The sequence below is a fragment of the Tachysurus vachellii genome, chromosome 13 (genome assembly GCF_030014155.1).
Source record: "Tachysurus vachellii isolate PV-2020 chromosome 13, HZAU_Pvac_v1, whole genome shotgun sequence".
NCBI classification, from domain to species: domain Eukaryota; kingdom Metazoa; phylum Chordata; class Actinopteri; order Siluriformes; family Bagridae; genus Tachysurus; species Tachysurus vachellii.
In genome coordinates, this window is record NC_083472.1 from 6,036,555 (window position 1) to 6,055,000 (window position 18,446).

At 37.7% G+C, this 18,446-nt stretch overlaps 1 protein-coding gene across 1 annotated transcript; it reads right to left on the bottom strand.

Annotated features, from left to right (window-relative positions):
- Positions 1 to 176: 176 nt before the first annotated feature.
- chrm2b (cholinergic receptor, muscarinic 2b) lies at positions 177 to 7,122 on the bottom strand. The gene is made up of 3 exons (XM_060884725.1): positions 6,796 to 7,122; positions 3,805 to 4,678; positions 177 to 3,315 (listed from the first exon to the last, which is right to left on the bottom strand). The coding sequence occupies exons 2-3, from the start codon at positions 4,673 to 4,675 to the stop codon at positions 2,780 to 2,782; spliced, it is 1,407 nt and encodes a 468-aa protein (XP_060740708.1). The 5' UTR covers positions 4,676 to 4,678; positions 6,796 to 7,122; the 3' UTR covers positions 177 to 2,779.
- Between the last annotated feature and the right edge of the window lie 11,324 nt (positions 7,123 to 18,446).

An 18,446-nucleotide genomic window follows, 5' to 3' on the forward strand; every position in this document is an offset into this window, starting at 1 on the left:
TATTTATGGCTTCCAGTATGTATGTTGTGTATCAATACTTTAAAAAAAAATACACTTAAACATGTTTGGTTATGCTGAAAGGTACACATGTCATTTTTGATTATATTTTATTTAAATGATAAATTTATTTTTAGAAACACACGAAAAGAAAGGGGAAAAACAAATGGTAGCAAATGCTCAGGAAAAGTACTTTATTGTGTAATCAACATTCGGTTATGATTTTGCTCAGCCGTGTGAAGAAGAGCTCCAGATATACAAGATAATAGGCAAATTTTAATTATTAATTGCAAACAGTGAAAGAAACAGCCTTATATAGATATATAATAGTTTAGATAGATATCAGGATAAATATTAACTCGTTCATATGAAGGTTAATAAGTTCAGTTCAGAATAGTTATTTTCTAACACTCTCTTAATAATGTAACTCATTAAGTGCATGGTAGCAGCTTCCAAAGCTTTATGCTGTTAACTTGCATCTCCTATATTTACTTTAATTACACAACCACAACTCCCTGGTCATGAGCAGGAAAATCAGGTTTGTTCTTTTCCTCCTCTTCACAATCTGTAGAAAATAGTTTTGGTTTGGTAGAACACACACGCACACAGCACATCATTTACCACTGTTAAAAAAAAGCCATTTCAACTGAAATTTTCTTTAAATGCTCCAAGCTGTGCCCAGGATTCACATGGCATGTATTTTAAATGCAGCTTCAAACGGTTTAAGGATTTACACACTAACAGATGCATCAAAGATAAAAAGTGAATTGCTATTAAAAACTCTCCAGAAGGTCTGGAGTCTGTAACATCAATGGGCCTCATTTATCATTCTCTTAGCAAAGTGTGTTTAAAGTGTTCTTGTTTGCCAAAACCGTACCGAAAAATCCCTACCAGGTTTACGAAAAGTACAGTAATGCTTTATTTCTTCATACTCACATGTTTACACTTATAACCATCAAGTGTGAAGTGAAAGTGCTTTGTGGAATGGATGAGTTGCATTTAGTGATGCCCACAAAATTCCATTAAAAGTTAATATGCTTAAATGCTAAAAGTGCATCTCTTAAGTTCGGCGTGAGCTAGATCTTCAGTATAAACCAGCTCAGCCAACAGCACATCAGCATCCACACACACACACACACACACTTCCTCTTCTTCCTCTTATAGCATGCCGTTTGTTTTAAAAATCTGTTCTTATTTGTCTTAATTCATGGATTTGTTTTGGATTGCTTTCTTAAAAAAATTAAAAATGACATTCATACTTTTTCATTAAACGTGTGTGGAACTTGAACAGCTAGTTAGTTAGTAAGTTAGTTCATTAGTTATGTATTAACGTATTAACGTAGTGACCTTCATTTAACCAGCAAAAAAACAAAAAGTATTAACATACAATAAAACTCCTCAGAGTGATTTCACAATCCAGAATCACCATAACCCACATTGAAAATCTCATGTAATTATACACGTTGAAGCCAATCAATGAAAATTCAAATCAGCGAGTCTCCTTACATGTAACTTTGGTGCTCTTGTAGGATAGACTTTTAAGAATAACGCATATCCTGTGTAAATGCCTTCGAGTATTTTGTTATACCTCAGCCAGCTAATGTGGGATGAGTTAGATTCATTATTTTTCCAAAGAACAAGTGGTTAAATGTTTGTAGGATTTTTTTTTAATTATCATTATCACTAGCAGATGAACTGATTAGATATTTTGGAACTGATCCCAACAGTCAAAGTGCAAGGTCAAGTATCTGAAATACTGTTTCTTCAATCGCTTCCTTCACATTCTAATTATATTTTAAGGGCCTTTCTGGCCTACAGATTAGTAACGAGGAGCACTAGACTTGTAGACCGTTGACACTGTTGGTCATAAGTTTGACTTGTTGAATACATGCAGTTTTGTCTGTAGTAGCTTGATAAATGAGGCCCGATTCATAAGATATGATTAGTCTTAGATGTTGTGTATTAGCCACAACAGTTCAGATATGATTCTCTCATAACACAGATAGAAGCTGTTTATTTTTCCTAAATTAGAAACACAACTGTAAATACTGTATATATTAGTCTACAGAGTAAAGCATAGTGTTCTATAGTAATCAGCGGAGTTTTATCTGAGAATAGTGCACCACTATATAGCATGAATTAGGTCAAAGCTCCAGAGTCTGTATTAATGAGTACGTGTGTGTGGGGTGTAGTAGTGTGGTAATGCATAATGCTGTAGCATTAAAGCCTCTCAGCCTCACACTCTCAGACATCCCTGGTTCCATCCTACATTCAGGTTACCACCTGTGAATGTTCTCTTCCTGTCTACGTGGGTTTTCCACTCATATGTGTGTTTCCTGTGGAGGACTGGTGTCCCCTGGTGTCATACCCAGCAGTCCGGGGATAGACTCTGCATCCACCATGACCCTGACCAGGATAAATTGTTTACTGAATGAAGCTGAATGAATGAATAATTGAACAATTTACATCTTCAACATATTCTAGATTGCATTATGATCCTAAATGGGTTGTTTTCTCGTTCTTGGTAACATCTAGCGTTATTTGAAGTCAATACTCAATGGCACACCCTTTACAAAGCTGTAATTGTCTCCATGGGGTACCTCCAGCTTTTCAACCCTGTTTAGCCGTATACTGAACGTGACTTGAATGTGACATGTCCCTCCCATGGTGTGTGTGGTGTGCATATTAATACCATCGCTCTGGTCTATTAAAAAAAACTTTTCGATATGGAACCAAAATCGTACATTAGACTCATCAGCTTTACAGAAACCACATATAGGTTTTATCTGACTGTGCGAATGTTTTTGTACTTGCACAACAGCAGCTGCTTGAAGGTGTTTTTGAAGGTGGCATTGCACAGGGCATAGCAGGCGGGGTTAACTGTGCTGTTGATGTAACACAGCCAGTACCCCAGTGTCCACATGGAGTTAGGGATGCACTCAGAGCAGAAAGTGTTGATCAGCACCATGACATTGTAAGGGGTCCAAGTGATCACAAAGGCCAGAAGAATAGCCATGATTGTCCTTGTAACCTTCCTCTCTCTGGAGCACCCATTCTTTCTCTTTTTCTTGTTTGGAGGCATGAAGATCAGGGCAACCAGGCTCTGCCTCTCCTTATGATGGCTGGTGTTCTGATTTGCACTGTTACCCATAGTCTCTTTTGATGGAATTGCCAAACAAGTTAGTTTTGCATGGCTTGTTCTTGCTCTCTTTGTTGGAGTGCTCTGAACATCACCGTTAGAAACCGCATCCTCTCTCTGACTGAATGACGCCAAGATGCTGCCTGATGTGGAGTCATTTTCACTCTCCCTGTCCTCACCTGGGCCAAGAGGAATTGTTTTTAAAATACACTATTTTTTATTACTGCAGAACCTGATTTACATAATTTCTTCAGCATCAGTCTTAATGATGGATTTGGTAAAAACAAGAACAATAACTTTAAATAACATTTCAGTTCCATTTCAACATACAAGTGACTGTGCTATACAATAATCAGAAGACTATTACGGAAGATTTTGAAAGGAACAAAAATATATACATTTTGAGGGTAGATGATTGGGAGTTTTTCCAAAATTACACATATTTACATTAAAAAATTGAAATAATTTCAACAGTAAACACCAAAGAAAATATTCACTTAGAATGAGCTTTGTATACTTCTACAATCTTGACTCTAATCAATCTATACATTTAACTGATGTGCATGTGTAATGAATCAATTCAGGACAGAAAACTTCACAAAACATGAATCTGGTCCATGCCAATAAAAATATGTTAAAGTCTACTAGACGTTATATAAAAGTCTTACCTATTATAGTGCTGGAACCGGGGCAGCGTACTTGCAAACCCTCTGCTTCCTTGCCTTCCTTCCCCTCTCTGTTCTCCTCTGTGGTCGAGACAGTGGCCTGAGTCCTGCCTTCCTGACTGACTTCAGACGTTTTGTGACAGTCTCTCCTCCTGACACGGCTGCGACTTGCCTTGGAAATCTGCCAGTACAGTATGCTCATGATGACCACAGGCAGGTAGAATGCAGCGATAGCTGTGCCAAAAGTGACCACAGCATCAGAAAAGAATTGAATTTGACATTTTCCTTTGGGCACTGTGCGACCACCCTTGATGAACTGCCAGAAAAGGATGGCTGGTGCCCACAGGACAAAAGACAAGACCCAGGCGGCTGCGATCATCATTCCCGCCATCCTGGTTGTCCTTTTGACTGGGTAGCTAAGCGGCCTGGTGACGCAGAAATAGCGGTCGAAGCTGATGATAAGGAGGTTCATGACAGAAGCGTTGCTTGCCACATAGTCGAGAGCCAACCACAAGTCACAGACGATAGGCCCTAAAGGCCAGAATCTATTCACAATGTAGATTGTATAGAGGTTCATGGAAAACACACCGATGATGAGATCTGCACATGCTAAGCTGAAGAGGAAACAGTTATTAACTGTCTGAAGGTTTTTATTGACCTTGATGGAGACAATGACCAGAACATTGCCGATAACTGTAATCAGACTCAAAGAGCTCAGTCCCAGAATCATAAGCACCACCACTGACGGCTTGAAAGGACATTCCACATATGGATTTGTCTTATTAGCATAGCTGAAGCATGCAGTAAGACTTAAGTTTGAGTCCATGTTTCCTGGGTCTGATTGTACACTTATACCTTTTTGGACATTCATCATGACCTAAGTGTAAACATAAAGACCTACAGTTAGGCAAGAAGGAATGAAGGTGTACATTGTGTTTTAGATAGCGCTAACAAATTCATAACTGCTGAAAAAATAGGCTAAATTAATACTTGATACTCCCCATATTGCTGAGAGAGAGAGAGAAAGACTAAGTGCAGGACTGTGTGTGTTTATGAGGGGAGTCTGTTTGCCAAACTAATGATCTTTTCAAACAGTAACTGCCTGACATTATATTTATTCCCTTTGTGCAGCTTGGCGCCACATCACTATCAAGTCAAGAGCGACCAGGTGTGTGAATGTGTGTTTTTTAAAAGGGGTGCCAGGGAACATCTTAAAGTGGCAAAGGTGTACGGTTAAGTTTCTTAAATGTCATATATTCCAACATTTTAGCTTCAAATGTTAAATACAAGTTCAAGTATGATTTTAATACTGTGACTTATAACACTGGCTTATATTTATTCAGTAAAAAGTTCTTGATTCTTTTGAATCTGAAAAGTGACCCAGGCTTATTCACCAATCTGTTTTTAAAAGACTTTATTTTCAATGGTTTTATGCCTTTAGCCTCAGAAACCATTTCCAAGGAGTCTGTTCATCATCAGATTTAAAGTCCACACTTGACACTTGACAGCATAAAGAACATTATACACTGTTGTGTGTGTGTGTGTGTGTGTGTGTGTCTGAGAGAGAGAGAGAGAGAGAGAGAGAGAGATGTAGACTGTGTCAGCTCTGAGACTTCAGAAGTGCCTTGCACATGTCCAGCCCATTAAGTGCTCCTGCTTCTGTAGCTTGCATTAATGAACTCACAGGTCCAGATGTCAGCAGAGACAAAGCAGTCACACGTCTTTGCCCAGATGCCAATGTTCCTGCTTGTCTGTGTATGGCATCTAAATCTCCAAAAAGTAAATAGTGAAATACCAGACACGTTGAGGCAGAGACAGCACTCATAATATTATTGCAGGCTACTGCGATGTGCCATCTCTACGTGAATTAGGCTTGACACTTTGCTGGAGCACTTAGTGTCTGGCTGCTATTTTGAAGTGAGACTGATAACACTGCTCCATGTTTCAACGTTACTAAAACAAAATCTCTTCACCTTTACCAACACCCCAACTTAGTGTTAATAAAAGAAAACAACCGTTTTAGGACTTTACAATGATGAAGAACAGCTAAAACCTCTCTTGTAGGTGTATTATGACACATATCATGGGATAAAGTGTTAATTTTTTTTATTTAATCCCACAAGCCAGTTGTTTTTGACAGTTGTCATCTCTGCAGCATGTTCTAGGTAGGCAGTCAGTATTGTGAGAAATATCTCATTAGTATGGCAAAGAAGAAGTTCAAAATGAGCAGTGGCTATAAAATATGTTCTCTATGTTAAATTTGTTAGGCAAGTGTGTGTTTCAACGTTTTAAGCTTGTTTGCTGCAGCTTAAATAGAAGGCTATTGACACGAATAAATGTGAATAAATGAATAAAAATATAAAAATTAAAATATATTTAACCAGCTTTAGGAGAAGTTTGAAGTAAATGACAATAATACTAATATATACAAATATCTGGATGTGAAACAGTTAAAATAATATTAAAATGATAAGTAACTAGATTTATGTGTAATAAATAATTCTGTTTAACAACTAACAGTTTTCTTGTTTACATCGTATGGTTAAACATGATCTAATGGCTACGCTCTCTGGAAAAACGGGTACTTAATGTACTTGACTGTACCATTTATTTTGGAGGTACCCTGGAGGGTCCGTGTTTTGTACAGTTAGTGTGTATGTTTTATGATGAAAGTTGCATGTAGTGTATATTGACAGTGTTATGCCTAAATCTCAACAATGGTGTGTGCACGTTAAACACTTTAAAGGTACACTGCATTCACATTACTGTGTAAAACAACACACTACATGCATAAATGTGGTAAACACTGTAATGTACAGTTTAAGTTAAGTACTAAAGTCTCAGATAAACAATAAAGTCATTAATGACAGTGTGTACTTCTCTTTGTTCATTTGTTTAAACAGACTAAGTCAGATGTTTAAGTCAGATGTTGAAAAGTCCCTCTAATTACAGAGGTATCAAATACATTCTCCCCTCCATACACCCTATATTTACCTTCTCTGGAACAAATTCAGCTGTTGTCCGTCCATTTCAAAGCATCTGTGGTCGATAATGTTAAATACACCAACACCCATCTTTTCCCCTCAGTCCTTTACGGTGTTATTCGTTATTTGTAAGTTATGGTGCGTGTCCTGTCTCTTACAGGCGGTGACTGAAGCTCTCGGAGAGTTTGCGTGTGTAAATTACGTCTAGGGGCGTAGAAACAGACCTCCAGTTCAACCCAACACAGCCATGACTTCCTTTAACTTTCATTTCACGCCGCGTTCTCAGCACCACGGAGAGCGTAAAGATCTTAACGTGAACTTGTATAAATGTCGTAAACGGGACGTCTTTTCAGGTTAAATATAAAGCTCCTTATTGTGCGTCATATTTCAGACTAACTTAAAACGGAGTACATCTCTCTCTCTCTCTCTCTCTCTCTCTCTCTCTCTCTCTCTCTCTCTCTCTCTCTCTCTCTCTCTCTCTTTTTCCTTCTCTCTCTCTCTTTCTCCTTTCTTTCCTTCTCTTTCTCTCTCTCTTTTTCCTTCTCTCTCTCTCTTTCTCCTTTCTTTCCTTCTCTCTCTCTCTCTCTCTCTCTCTCTCTCTCTCTCTCTCTCTCTCTCTCTCTCTCTCTCTCTCTCTTTCCTTCTCTTTCTCTCTTTTTCCTTCTCTCTCTCTCTCTTTCTCCTTTCTTTCCTTCTCTCTCTCTCTCTCTCTCTCTCTCTCTCTCTCTCTCTCTCTCTCTCTCTCTCTCTCTCTCTCTTTCCTTCTCTTTCTCTCTCTCTTTTTCCTTCTCTCTCTCTCTTTCTTTCTTTCTTTCTCTCTCTCTCTCTCTCTCTCTCTCTCTCTCTCTCTCTCTCTCTCTCTCTCTCTCTCTCTCTCTCTTTCCTTCTTTTTCTCTCTTTTTCCTTCTCTCTCTTTTTCCTTCTCTCTCTCTCTTTCTCCTTTCTTTCCTTCTCTCTCTCTCTCTCTCTCTCTCTCTCTCTCTCTCTCTCTCTCTCTCTCTCTCTCTCTCTCTTTCCTTCTCTTTCTCTCTCTTTTTCCTTCTCTCTCTTTTTCCTTCTCTCTCTCTCTCTTTCTCCTTTCTTTCCTTCTCTCTCTTTTTCCTTCTCTCTCTCTCTCTTTCCTTCTCTTTCTCTCTCTCTTTTTCCTTCTCTCTCTCTCTCTTTCTCCTTTCTTTCCTTCTCTCTCTCTCTCTCTCTCTCTCTCTCTCTCTCTCTCTCTCTCTCTCTCTCTCTCTCTGTCTTACAGTCAAGCTGAAAAATAAAAACAAACCAACAACAAAAACAAAATAAACAAACAAACCGACAAAAACTATTCAGTTCTGTACAATTCAATTAATTTGTATAGCGCTTTTACACTTCACATTGTCTCAAAGCAGCTTTACAGAAGTAAAGAAACAACAAACATGTAAAGGTTTGAAGTATAAGATTAAGTTGCTATTTATCTCTAACATCTATCCCTAATGAGCAAGCCGGAGGTGATGGTGGTGAGGTAGAACCTTGGAGAGGAACCAGACTCAGAATGGAACCTCATCCTCATTTGTTTGACACTGGACAATAAATAATGTCAATGTAAATAATGTCCTTTTTACAACAGTTTGTCGTCGAGTGGAATTAAGCAACTAAGAGCTCCTGATGAACTAATGGATCGACCACAGACCCAACTCTAATTCCTTCCTGCTGAAATTTTCAAATGATTGCTGACGAAGACCCACCACAAAGCTGACTGATGCAACAATGGTTCAAAGATGGCGTGACAGTCTTTGTTTGGCCCCATTTACAGTCATCCCATGAGTCGCTGGCTGATCAAACCCCTGGCAGAGTGAACACCAGGCGACTCCATTCAGGAGTAGGGCATCGGGATCGATGAAGTAGGTCCAGGAGAAAAAGTAAACTAAAAAACTACACTAGTTACACCAAATTTGAATCTCTATATCTCTATGCATTTAAGTTAACATAATATAAATGTATCACCTAGCAAGTGTCCGTGTCTACGTCTTCATCTTTTTCACTGAAATCTTCTTTCCTTTTGGGGTATATTTGTTTTTTGTCTCTATTGTTAAACTTCATTCTGACCTTTAACACATTTCTGATGCATTTCTGTGGAACTGTATCTCACAACTGGCCTGCTGTGCATCTTTGAGTGATAAAAGCAAGGTTGTTTTATTGGCAACAGAAATGTCCTTGGACAACACACACCTATAAACACTGGTTTGTCAAGATCCTGAACAGACCAGTATGTCTATGGAAAATAGGCTAACTAGCAAAAGCTGATTATTGATTGAATGGGGATGTGTGTTTATTTCATCTAAAGATGGGGGTGAATCTCAGCCTAGGGATTATAACTTGTATCTGGTCTTTAAATATGCTTCAATAAGCATCACAGTGTCTATAATAGCCAAACTAAATGTGAATTAACCAACAACACAGTGGTGGTTTTGATGTTTATTCCTTCCTCATTAATCAAATAAACAAAACAGTGACAGAAGGCGGGGCAGGATTTGTTCCACACCCACATTTGCTTGATGGAAAAATATGTTGAAGCCATGCTGAGGAATGCCAGCTGCACCATGGAAAGTTTGTCAAAGTGAGCTGTCCAAACACCTCATTACAAAGCCTGAGACAGAAGACAGGGTCCTGCTCTCCATCAGTAAACTCTTCAACGTGGCCTTGGAGTTGTTGCAAACTGTAGACAATCAGGGAGCAGTCTGGATGACAAGCTGCTTGCATGAATGCTGAAATTTTGTTAGATGTTGGTAAGCAGGACGCGGTAAAAAAGAGCAGTTTAAGAATGGACAGTTGTGAAGACCATATATGGACAGGGGACAGAAATTGTGTATAAATTGTGTATTTTATTTTATTGGTCAAATAAATCACTTGCAAAGAACACAAACATGTAAGGGGTTGGGGCTTAAAGGGAAAAATTAACCATGTCCAGTCAACATGACAAATGAAACAATTTGAACATCTTAAAGAATTTGAAAAACTGAACTGTGCTACACAATTTATATGTATAAAACCTTTTAAAGGCACTAAACAGGCAGACTATAATTTTTTTGATGGCAAACGGCTTTACATTGAACCGTTTTGTTGTCCGTTACAGAATAAAATGCTTATAATATTTCATTACCCACATCAATGGTTTAATTCACTTTTTGGGTGCAAACCTGTCCAGCTATCACTCTTAATGTATCATTTAAAGACAGGCTTTATTAGGGCTGACTGAGAGAAGTGATGCATGTTATGGGTAGTTTGCTGTACATTGAAAATGTGACTGCTTTTGACAAAATATTATGCATGTTGAAAACGATGGAAATTACATAAGATATCTTCTCTTTTCTATCTCTTCTTCTATCTCTTCTAGCTCTGTCGCTTTACAGCTAGACTGATAAATGAAGAATCACACTGCATTGTGCAGAACCAGGATACTCGTCATGTCTGGGTAACCTATGATGATTTTGAGCTTCTGTGGTGAACATCAGTTTAAGATCACATTAACGTTCTCATGTTCAATTTATAATAAATAAATAAATAAATAAATAAATCATCCTTTGCAGAGGTTAATTTATCATGGAAGTAATAGCTAAAATAAAATGTTAGCTTAAATAAAAATAAAAATAATTTGACACATTCTACAGCATTAAATAATATACCTACAAATCCATATTCAGGTTTTTATGCATTTGCTTTTTCATCTATTCAGCTTTTGAAATTAACAGTAGTTAAATCGTGTAGATAAATTAATGGTTTGATATTTCAAACTTAATGGCCTGCCTACCACTAGTTACAGACACACACCTCTCCAAAGCTCTATACTTTTATGTCTATAAGCTTCAGGTTCTTCATGATTGATTCACAGCTTGGAGTAACCTAAACTACTGAGGTAATATTATGCACTGGTAAAACAAAATCTAGCTTATTGAATGATCAATGAAAAAGAGAAGCATGTTACACATCTATGCATGTGGCCATGTTGTTTCAAATCCATATTTTGTAACAGGATGCTGTGTCAAATCTAATAGAAATATGCTGTTTCACTATTAATGTCTTGAAACACCCTTAATGTATAAGGAGCTGGGAGAGGAATAGAGGGATTGCCAAAAATCCAATTCAGCTGTAGGTTATGGAGAGGTTTTTGTTTAGGAAACAAAGAAATTTATTTGCTAACCTGCAGCCATTATTCACAATCGTTTTATTTGTCATTTGTTGTGTAAAGCTCATTTTGTATAGTATGCCACAACCGCTCCAGGGCACATTTCATTGTTTGCTTGTTATTTGTTCATCAAGAGTAGAATTCCTTTTTTGCAAGGCCGGGTTTGGCAATTTTTTATAATTGATGAGAGTAAATTTATAAGAGATTATTATAGGTAAGCCTTATAACTGCATATGATATGATATTATGAATGTTTGTTAATTGAAAAGGGGATTTTTGCTAATACATATTTGACAGCTAGGGCATTCATAAAGTCATTGATGCCTGAGGGCACCTTGCTACTGCATGGGTACAGGCTAAAATATAACCATGTGCTCTTGGGATTTTAAATATTAATATATTCAAATACAGTATAAAATAGCACCACACCAAGGGTAATTATTCACTTGCATGTACAGAATACATTAGAATACAAAATGGCAGCCAGACACGAAGTGCAAAGTGTCAAGAAAAGTTTCTATAAAGAACATTATAGGGTTCTAAAGGGTTCATATTTGGAACCTGTTGAGAATATTTAGGAAGGAGAACGAGTAAGTATCAAGAAAATGTAGGGAGAAAAAAAATGAAATGTTGAAAAGATGTGTATATATTATGATATATTAAGTATATGTTATATTATATTGTGTTAGATGTAGAGGTTGGGGAAATTTATGACCTCTACACAGAGTAGAGGTTGGAGACATTTATGATGATAATAACCACGTTCAGAAATAGAAGCTGCACTTGCCACAAGTAATCAACAGCCAATGTAGGAGTAAGAGACTATATCACTCATAAAATGATATAAATGCAGGCTAAATAAATGCTAAATTTATGCTAAAAGTTAAATAAGTAAATGCTAAACAAGCTTACCTATTTTAGAGAAATAATGAGAGAAGAGCAGAAAATACTCCATGAGACTTCAAAGTGCAACACGAGCACAGAGTTGCAGAATCAAGGAAATGTAGTTTGAGGGGAAAATATTAGAGATATGGTTTAGACCTTTTAGAGATCTTTCTAGAGATAAGGGGAACTTTGAACACCAAACCACTAACCACAGGCTCAGTTGGAGGAGAAGGGGAATTCATACTCTTGTTGAGTTCGTGCAAAACAAAAGTGTGTGTAGCACTTTTCAGTTTTGGTTAAATGGCAAGGATCTCAACAGGGAAGAGGCCACTCAACTCCACTGTGCCTGATGCTTCGTATTGTCTGAGGTCCTATTGCTCCTTCTCATCTAAGCCTGAAGAGTCTTTATTTTGTTTATGACTGTATTTATTATGGCAGAAAATATTTTGTATAATAGGAAATTGGCCAGAACTCTGTACCACCCTGTGATACTGTATGTCCACTCAGAGGAGAACTCTGAGTTCTGACAAACCCCTTTTTAAAGGTTCAATCAAATACTAACTTTAGGGTTCTTTGTATCCTGTGTATCCTGTGAAATTTAAAAAATAAAAATAAAATTTACTTATGTTTCTATTAATAAAAAAGTATATAAATATGTATATTTAAATAATTAAATACAGTTTTAACAAATAAATGATTAAATTAAATTGTCCTGTAAATTAAAAAAAATCATAATGCTACATTATATTGTTGGGGTAAAATCATTGGCAATAAAAATAAAGATAAAGTTAAATTCTAACTGTTAGTTTTATAGTGTAAAACCTACATATTCCATTTACTGGTAACATTTCTTGTGATAATAATCTAGTGTTCTTTATAAAACCCAAATGAATCTATTTTTCACTGAATGTAAAGTATAGTGAATTTCCTACTGTGTGGATCAACTGACATCATGGTTGAGTTCAATGGCAATTAGTATTATTTTCTTCTTAACCCATAATTGGGAATAGTCCACAGAGTTAAATGAATGAGTCTCAATTCAAATTGCCAAAAGCATTCAATCATTAACTTGATGAAGTTATAATAAATTTAAAAAAATTGTTGTAGCAAGTTGTTAAACATTTGATGAAATGAGAACATGTCATATACATATTTATATCACTGGGCATTGAAGAGTGCTTTTAATAAAGAGCCGGTCATGTCTGTTGACATTTGTTGAGTAAGTGTTGTGTGGATAGTGCACATATAGCCCAGGGGGAAGGATCTGCACTGGGATGAGATGAAATACAAGTGTAGACATTAATATAAACAAATAGATTAATATAATATAACAACCATGGAAAAAATCCACCCAGACAAATACCCCCCACATACACACACAAACATGACACGTTTTCTCTCTCTCTCTCTCTCTCTCTCTCTCTCTCTCTCTCTCTCTCTCTCTCTCTCACACACACACACAAACATGACACGCGCTCTCTCTCTCTCTCTCTCTCTCTCACACACACACACACACCCACACCCACACACATATACACACACACACTTGCTCTCCCTTTCTCTCAAGCACAAACACACACACACACACACACACACAAATATACAAACACAATACAAGTAGAACAAAAATATAATACCTGCCATGCAAACAAACATGGGCTAAAGATGTGAAGTTTGTTGAGGCTTTTAAAAAACATGGTGACTGGGATGGAACAGTGGCTCTAATGACCAATATATAAATGTGGCACAACTGAGTGCAAAAGCTTGCGGTAGGAGAAAAGAAAACAGACCTTTTAAACAGACTGGAAAAGGGTATATAAACATATCATAGTGTTTCACAATCATATTAACAAAAATATGATAAAACAAAACAAAAACAGAGGAGACCTGAAAAATCCTAAGACTACTTTTTTATTAAATGATTTTTCATATTTAAGGAGAATATATAAACTAACAAATTCTAAAAAAAAAAATTTCTGTACAGTGATCAATGTGTTTTTACCAAGTGTTAAAATACCATTTTACATAAAATTCAAGTATTTATTTTAAATTAATGTGAAATTCCGGGGGGCAAGTGGCTTAGTGGTTAGCACGTTCGACTCACACCTCCAGGGTTGGGGGTTCGATTCCTGCCTCCGTCTTGTGTGTGTGGAGTTTGCATGTTCTCCCAGTGCCTCGGGGGTTTCCTCCGGGTACTCCGGTTCCCCCCCCACCCCAGTCCAAAGACATGCATGGTAGGTTGATTAGAATAATCGCTTTGCATCTCTGGAAAAATCGTCAGCAGTGTGTGTGAGTGAATGAGAGTGTGTGTGTGCCCTGCGATGGGTTGGCACTCCGTCCAGGGTGTATCCTGCCTTGATGCCCAATGACGCCCGAGATAGGCACAGGCTCCCCGTGACCCGAGGTAGTTCGGATAAGCGGTAGAAAATGAATGAATGAATGGAATTCCCCAAGGTAGTGTTTGTATTGTCGTAATCCGACCTCAGGATGCATTTCCTATTATGTCCACTGAGTGGCGCTGTTGTATGATTTTAAAAGCGAACCTAAATATTTAAATCAGATATTTCAAAATTCAGATTGGACGCTTGAGATTTCCAACATTTAAAATGACATCTGGACAATTAGATTTTTAAAAACAAATGATAGGGAACTAAACATACAGTATAGAAAATGTGTTACTAGCTGTTCTCAGTAGTTTCTGGGAATTTAGCACTCATAGGAATATTTATGGGTTTGGGGTCATTTATGATTTGGGGAACTTAAGATGTCAACGTGTTTTTTTTTATATATAATTTTTATTTTTGTATTTGTCCCCTTCTGTCCAAAATATATATAATCATGGCACCACTGTTAACATCAGCACATGATGACACAGCACAGTAATGATGTGGATTGTATATATATATAGTTTATAAAACTGTGTACAAACATGTGAATGGTAGTGTGCATATCATTTATTACATGGTATATACAATCACTGAGCACTTCATTAGGCATACCTGTACAACTGCTCATTCACTCACACATTCACTCTATCACACATTCTCACTGAAAACTGAAAAAAATTCAATGCTGTTCTAATCATTAGTTGCTCCTTTTGTACATATTCCTGTACTTAACTGACATGAGGGACACCCTGTGTGGTCTTCTACTGTTGATGATGCTTTTCTGCTCACCACATTTGTAAAGAGTGATTATTTGAGTTACTATAGCCGTCCTGTCAGCTCAAACCGGTCTGGTCTTCCTCCTCTGATCTCAGATGACAACAAAGCTTTTCTGTGAGATGAGATGACTTTTTTCTTTGACCCAATTTTACATATTATACATTTTTATGAAAGATGAAGCATTATCTGAGGCTACTGGCCTGTCAAAATCAACTTGATTTTGCGTTGAGTAGCTGACATGAATTGTCGACTGGATAATTAAATGAATGCATGCACAGGTGTTAGGGAGTTCTACATATGATGGCGAGAGAGAGAGAGAGAGAGAGAGAGAGAGAGAGAGAGAGAGAGAGAGAGAGAGAGAGAGAGAGAGAGAGAGAGAGAGAGAGAGAGAGAGAGAGAGAGAGAGAGAGAGAGAGAGTGTACTGTATATAGTTATATAAATCTCTCCATGTATAGTAGCCAGTCATTGTTTGTTTGAAGGTCACATATTTCTCTATGTAGAATGACCAAAGTAGTCCTTATGTAAAGATTTTTCACAACAATTGATGTTTCAAGTTTATTGTGATATTCTATGTCTAAGAGAGAAATATTATGCGATTATCACAGTTTTTGCCCATTGCTTTCACACTAAATCCAAATGCTTAGACCAAAGCCTCAATACCTAAATTTCTTGTAGCATATGCTTAAACACAGTGTAACCATAGCTGAAACACATTGTCAACTTTTCACTTTGTTTGCAATATTGTAGCACACTTATTGCGAAACACTACACACGTTTTCTTACATTAGACACATTTTTCAAAAAAGAAATCACCTGTTATCATTGGGAAAACACTCTGTTCAAAATGCAAAACTCATCTGGCAATTATAGGCACTTACATACACACCTGAAAACACTTGTACAGAAAACAGAACACCAATCGGTCTGAGCCTTAGCACTACAAATAGGCCTCAGGTAAGACATTCTGAGAACTTTGCAAGCATGGAGGCAATGCGAGTAAGAGTAAGAGGAGGACAAAGAGAGAGAGGAGTTGGACATGGACGTGGACGTGGAAGAGGACAAAGACGAGGACCAGTGCGGAGACGTGTATCGGATGACATCAGGGCTACTCTGGTGGACCATGTCATAAATCATGGCTTATCCATGAGGGAGGCTGGGCAAAGAGTCCACCCTAACCTCAGTCGCTACACAGTAGCAACAGGTATATCTTCAAGTTTCTGCTCCAGACTGTACCTACTGTATGTGTCACATGATTCTGTATCATATTACAGTATTACTGTAAAGTACTATTCAAAAATGAGTAGTGCTGTGAAGTATATGTAAAGGAGTATCATTGTGATGTTACAGTGCTGTGTACAGTTTGAAAGTACAGTATTTGAAAAAGAACATAACCAATGACATCTTGTGGTGGCATTTTTTACAGAATGGTTGGGCTACCTCCTCGAGGTGGAAGGGAACGTCTCTTTACTCAAGAACAAGAGCTTGCCATCGTTCAAATGGTGCAAGAAAATAACGCAATCCGACTTCGTGAGTTGCAACAGCACATAATTGCAGATAGAATGGTATTCAACAATATAAACAGGGTCAGCATTTCTACAATAAGTCGCATCCTACAGAAACATAACTTCAGAATGAAGCAGCTGTACAGGGTGCCATTTGAGAGGAACAGTGTCAGGGTCAAGGATCTGCGCCATGATTATGTGCAGGTATGTGTCACTTTACTTTACATACTATATATTGTGATGTGGGAATGAGGGTTTATGCTGCCACCTGCTCTGTCTGTATCTTGTAGTTTTTGTCTATACTAACCCAACCCAGCCCCTACTTGTGTAAAAATGTAGACATTGTAGTTACTGTATGTGTTTTCAGTAACACTATTCAATATTTTCTGTTACAGACAGTTTTGGATTTTGATGCTGCCGAACAGCCACATGAGTTCATCTATGTGGATGAGGCAGGCTTTATTCTGGCCAAAACCAGGCGTCGAGGCTGTAACATAGTTGGACAAAGGGCTGTTGTAAATGTCCCTGGGCAACGTGGGGGAAATATCACCTTGTGTGCTGCAATTAGTGTCCAAGGAGTCCTGCATCATCATGCCACTCTAGGTCCCTACAATACAGGACAGATCATTGTATTTCTAGATGCACTACATGCAGTTGTACAGGACAAACCACAGCAGCCCAGGTTTGTTGTCATCTGGGATAATGTTAGTTTCCACCGGGCTGCTCTGGTCCAAGATTGGTTCACCAACCATAACAATTTTACACCTTTATACCTGCCCCCTTACAGCCCCTTTCTAAATGCAATCGAGGAATTATTTTCAGCATGGCGGTGGAAAGTCTATGATCGGCAACCACATGCCCGCATGCCTCTTCTGCAAGCAATGGAAGAGGCATGTGGAGACATTGAGGTGGGATCCATCCAAGGGTGGATTAGGCACACAAGACGATATTTTCCCCGATGCCTAGCCCGCGAGGACATCGCCTGTGATGTCGACGAGGTCTTGTGGCCAGATCCAAACAGAAGGTGGGATCCATAAGACCCCCCCAGGCCCCCACCACACACATACACGTGCACACACACAAAACAAGTGTGTTTTTTTCCCACAATAGCAGTGTATCCAGTATTTGTTTTGTTTTTTACTTTTGTTTTGTTGCTAATTGTCATGACTTGTGATTCTATTTTTCTTTATTTTATTAAGAATGTTTTTTCTGTAAAAACTCTTGTTTGATTACTGAATACATTTAAACAAATCAATCTTTAAATAAATCTACTTTTGAGTTTTACAAAAGACTGAGTCTAAGAAAATTACAATATAAATAAAAACACAAAGACTGTGTGGCAGTGTTTTATATAAAGCGCATCAGTGTGTTGCTGGTGATATGAAAGAGTAATTCAAATGGTGCTTGTGTGTATGGTTTTGTTACAAGAATTTCATTTTTAGAAAGGAGTGTTAAGTTTTGAATGCAGTGTTTCATTTTGGCATAGATGTGAGTTGTTAATCTCCATATGCTATGTCTGATTGGCTTGTGTGTAGAGTTTTGACATAATGAGCCAAATTCTGCAAAAAGTGTGTAAGCAATAGGCAAAAACTGTAATGATAAATCATAAGTAATTAATTTTAGGTTACACTCATAGGACTAGAATATATTTTAGATTAAAATTGGTTTGTGTGTCATATTTTGTACAAGTGTTATTGTACAAAGGCTGTAAATCAAAATCCGTCAAAGTCCAGCAATGGCGACCCGGTCAAGTCCATTGCGGTTCTATAGTAAAATAGACCTGGCGTCTGCCATGTCGGAAACCTTCATTCCCTGTTTTGCATGCTTACCCCTTTTAAAATGTAAATATCATGTAAAGTAATGATGAGAATATTTCCACAGATGCTGGATGAGAGCATCTCTGATTGGGTTTATGGTTTATAAGGCATCCGTCAGACCTTTCCTTATCTGCATTCATTT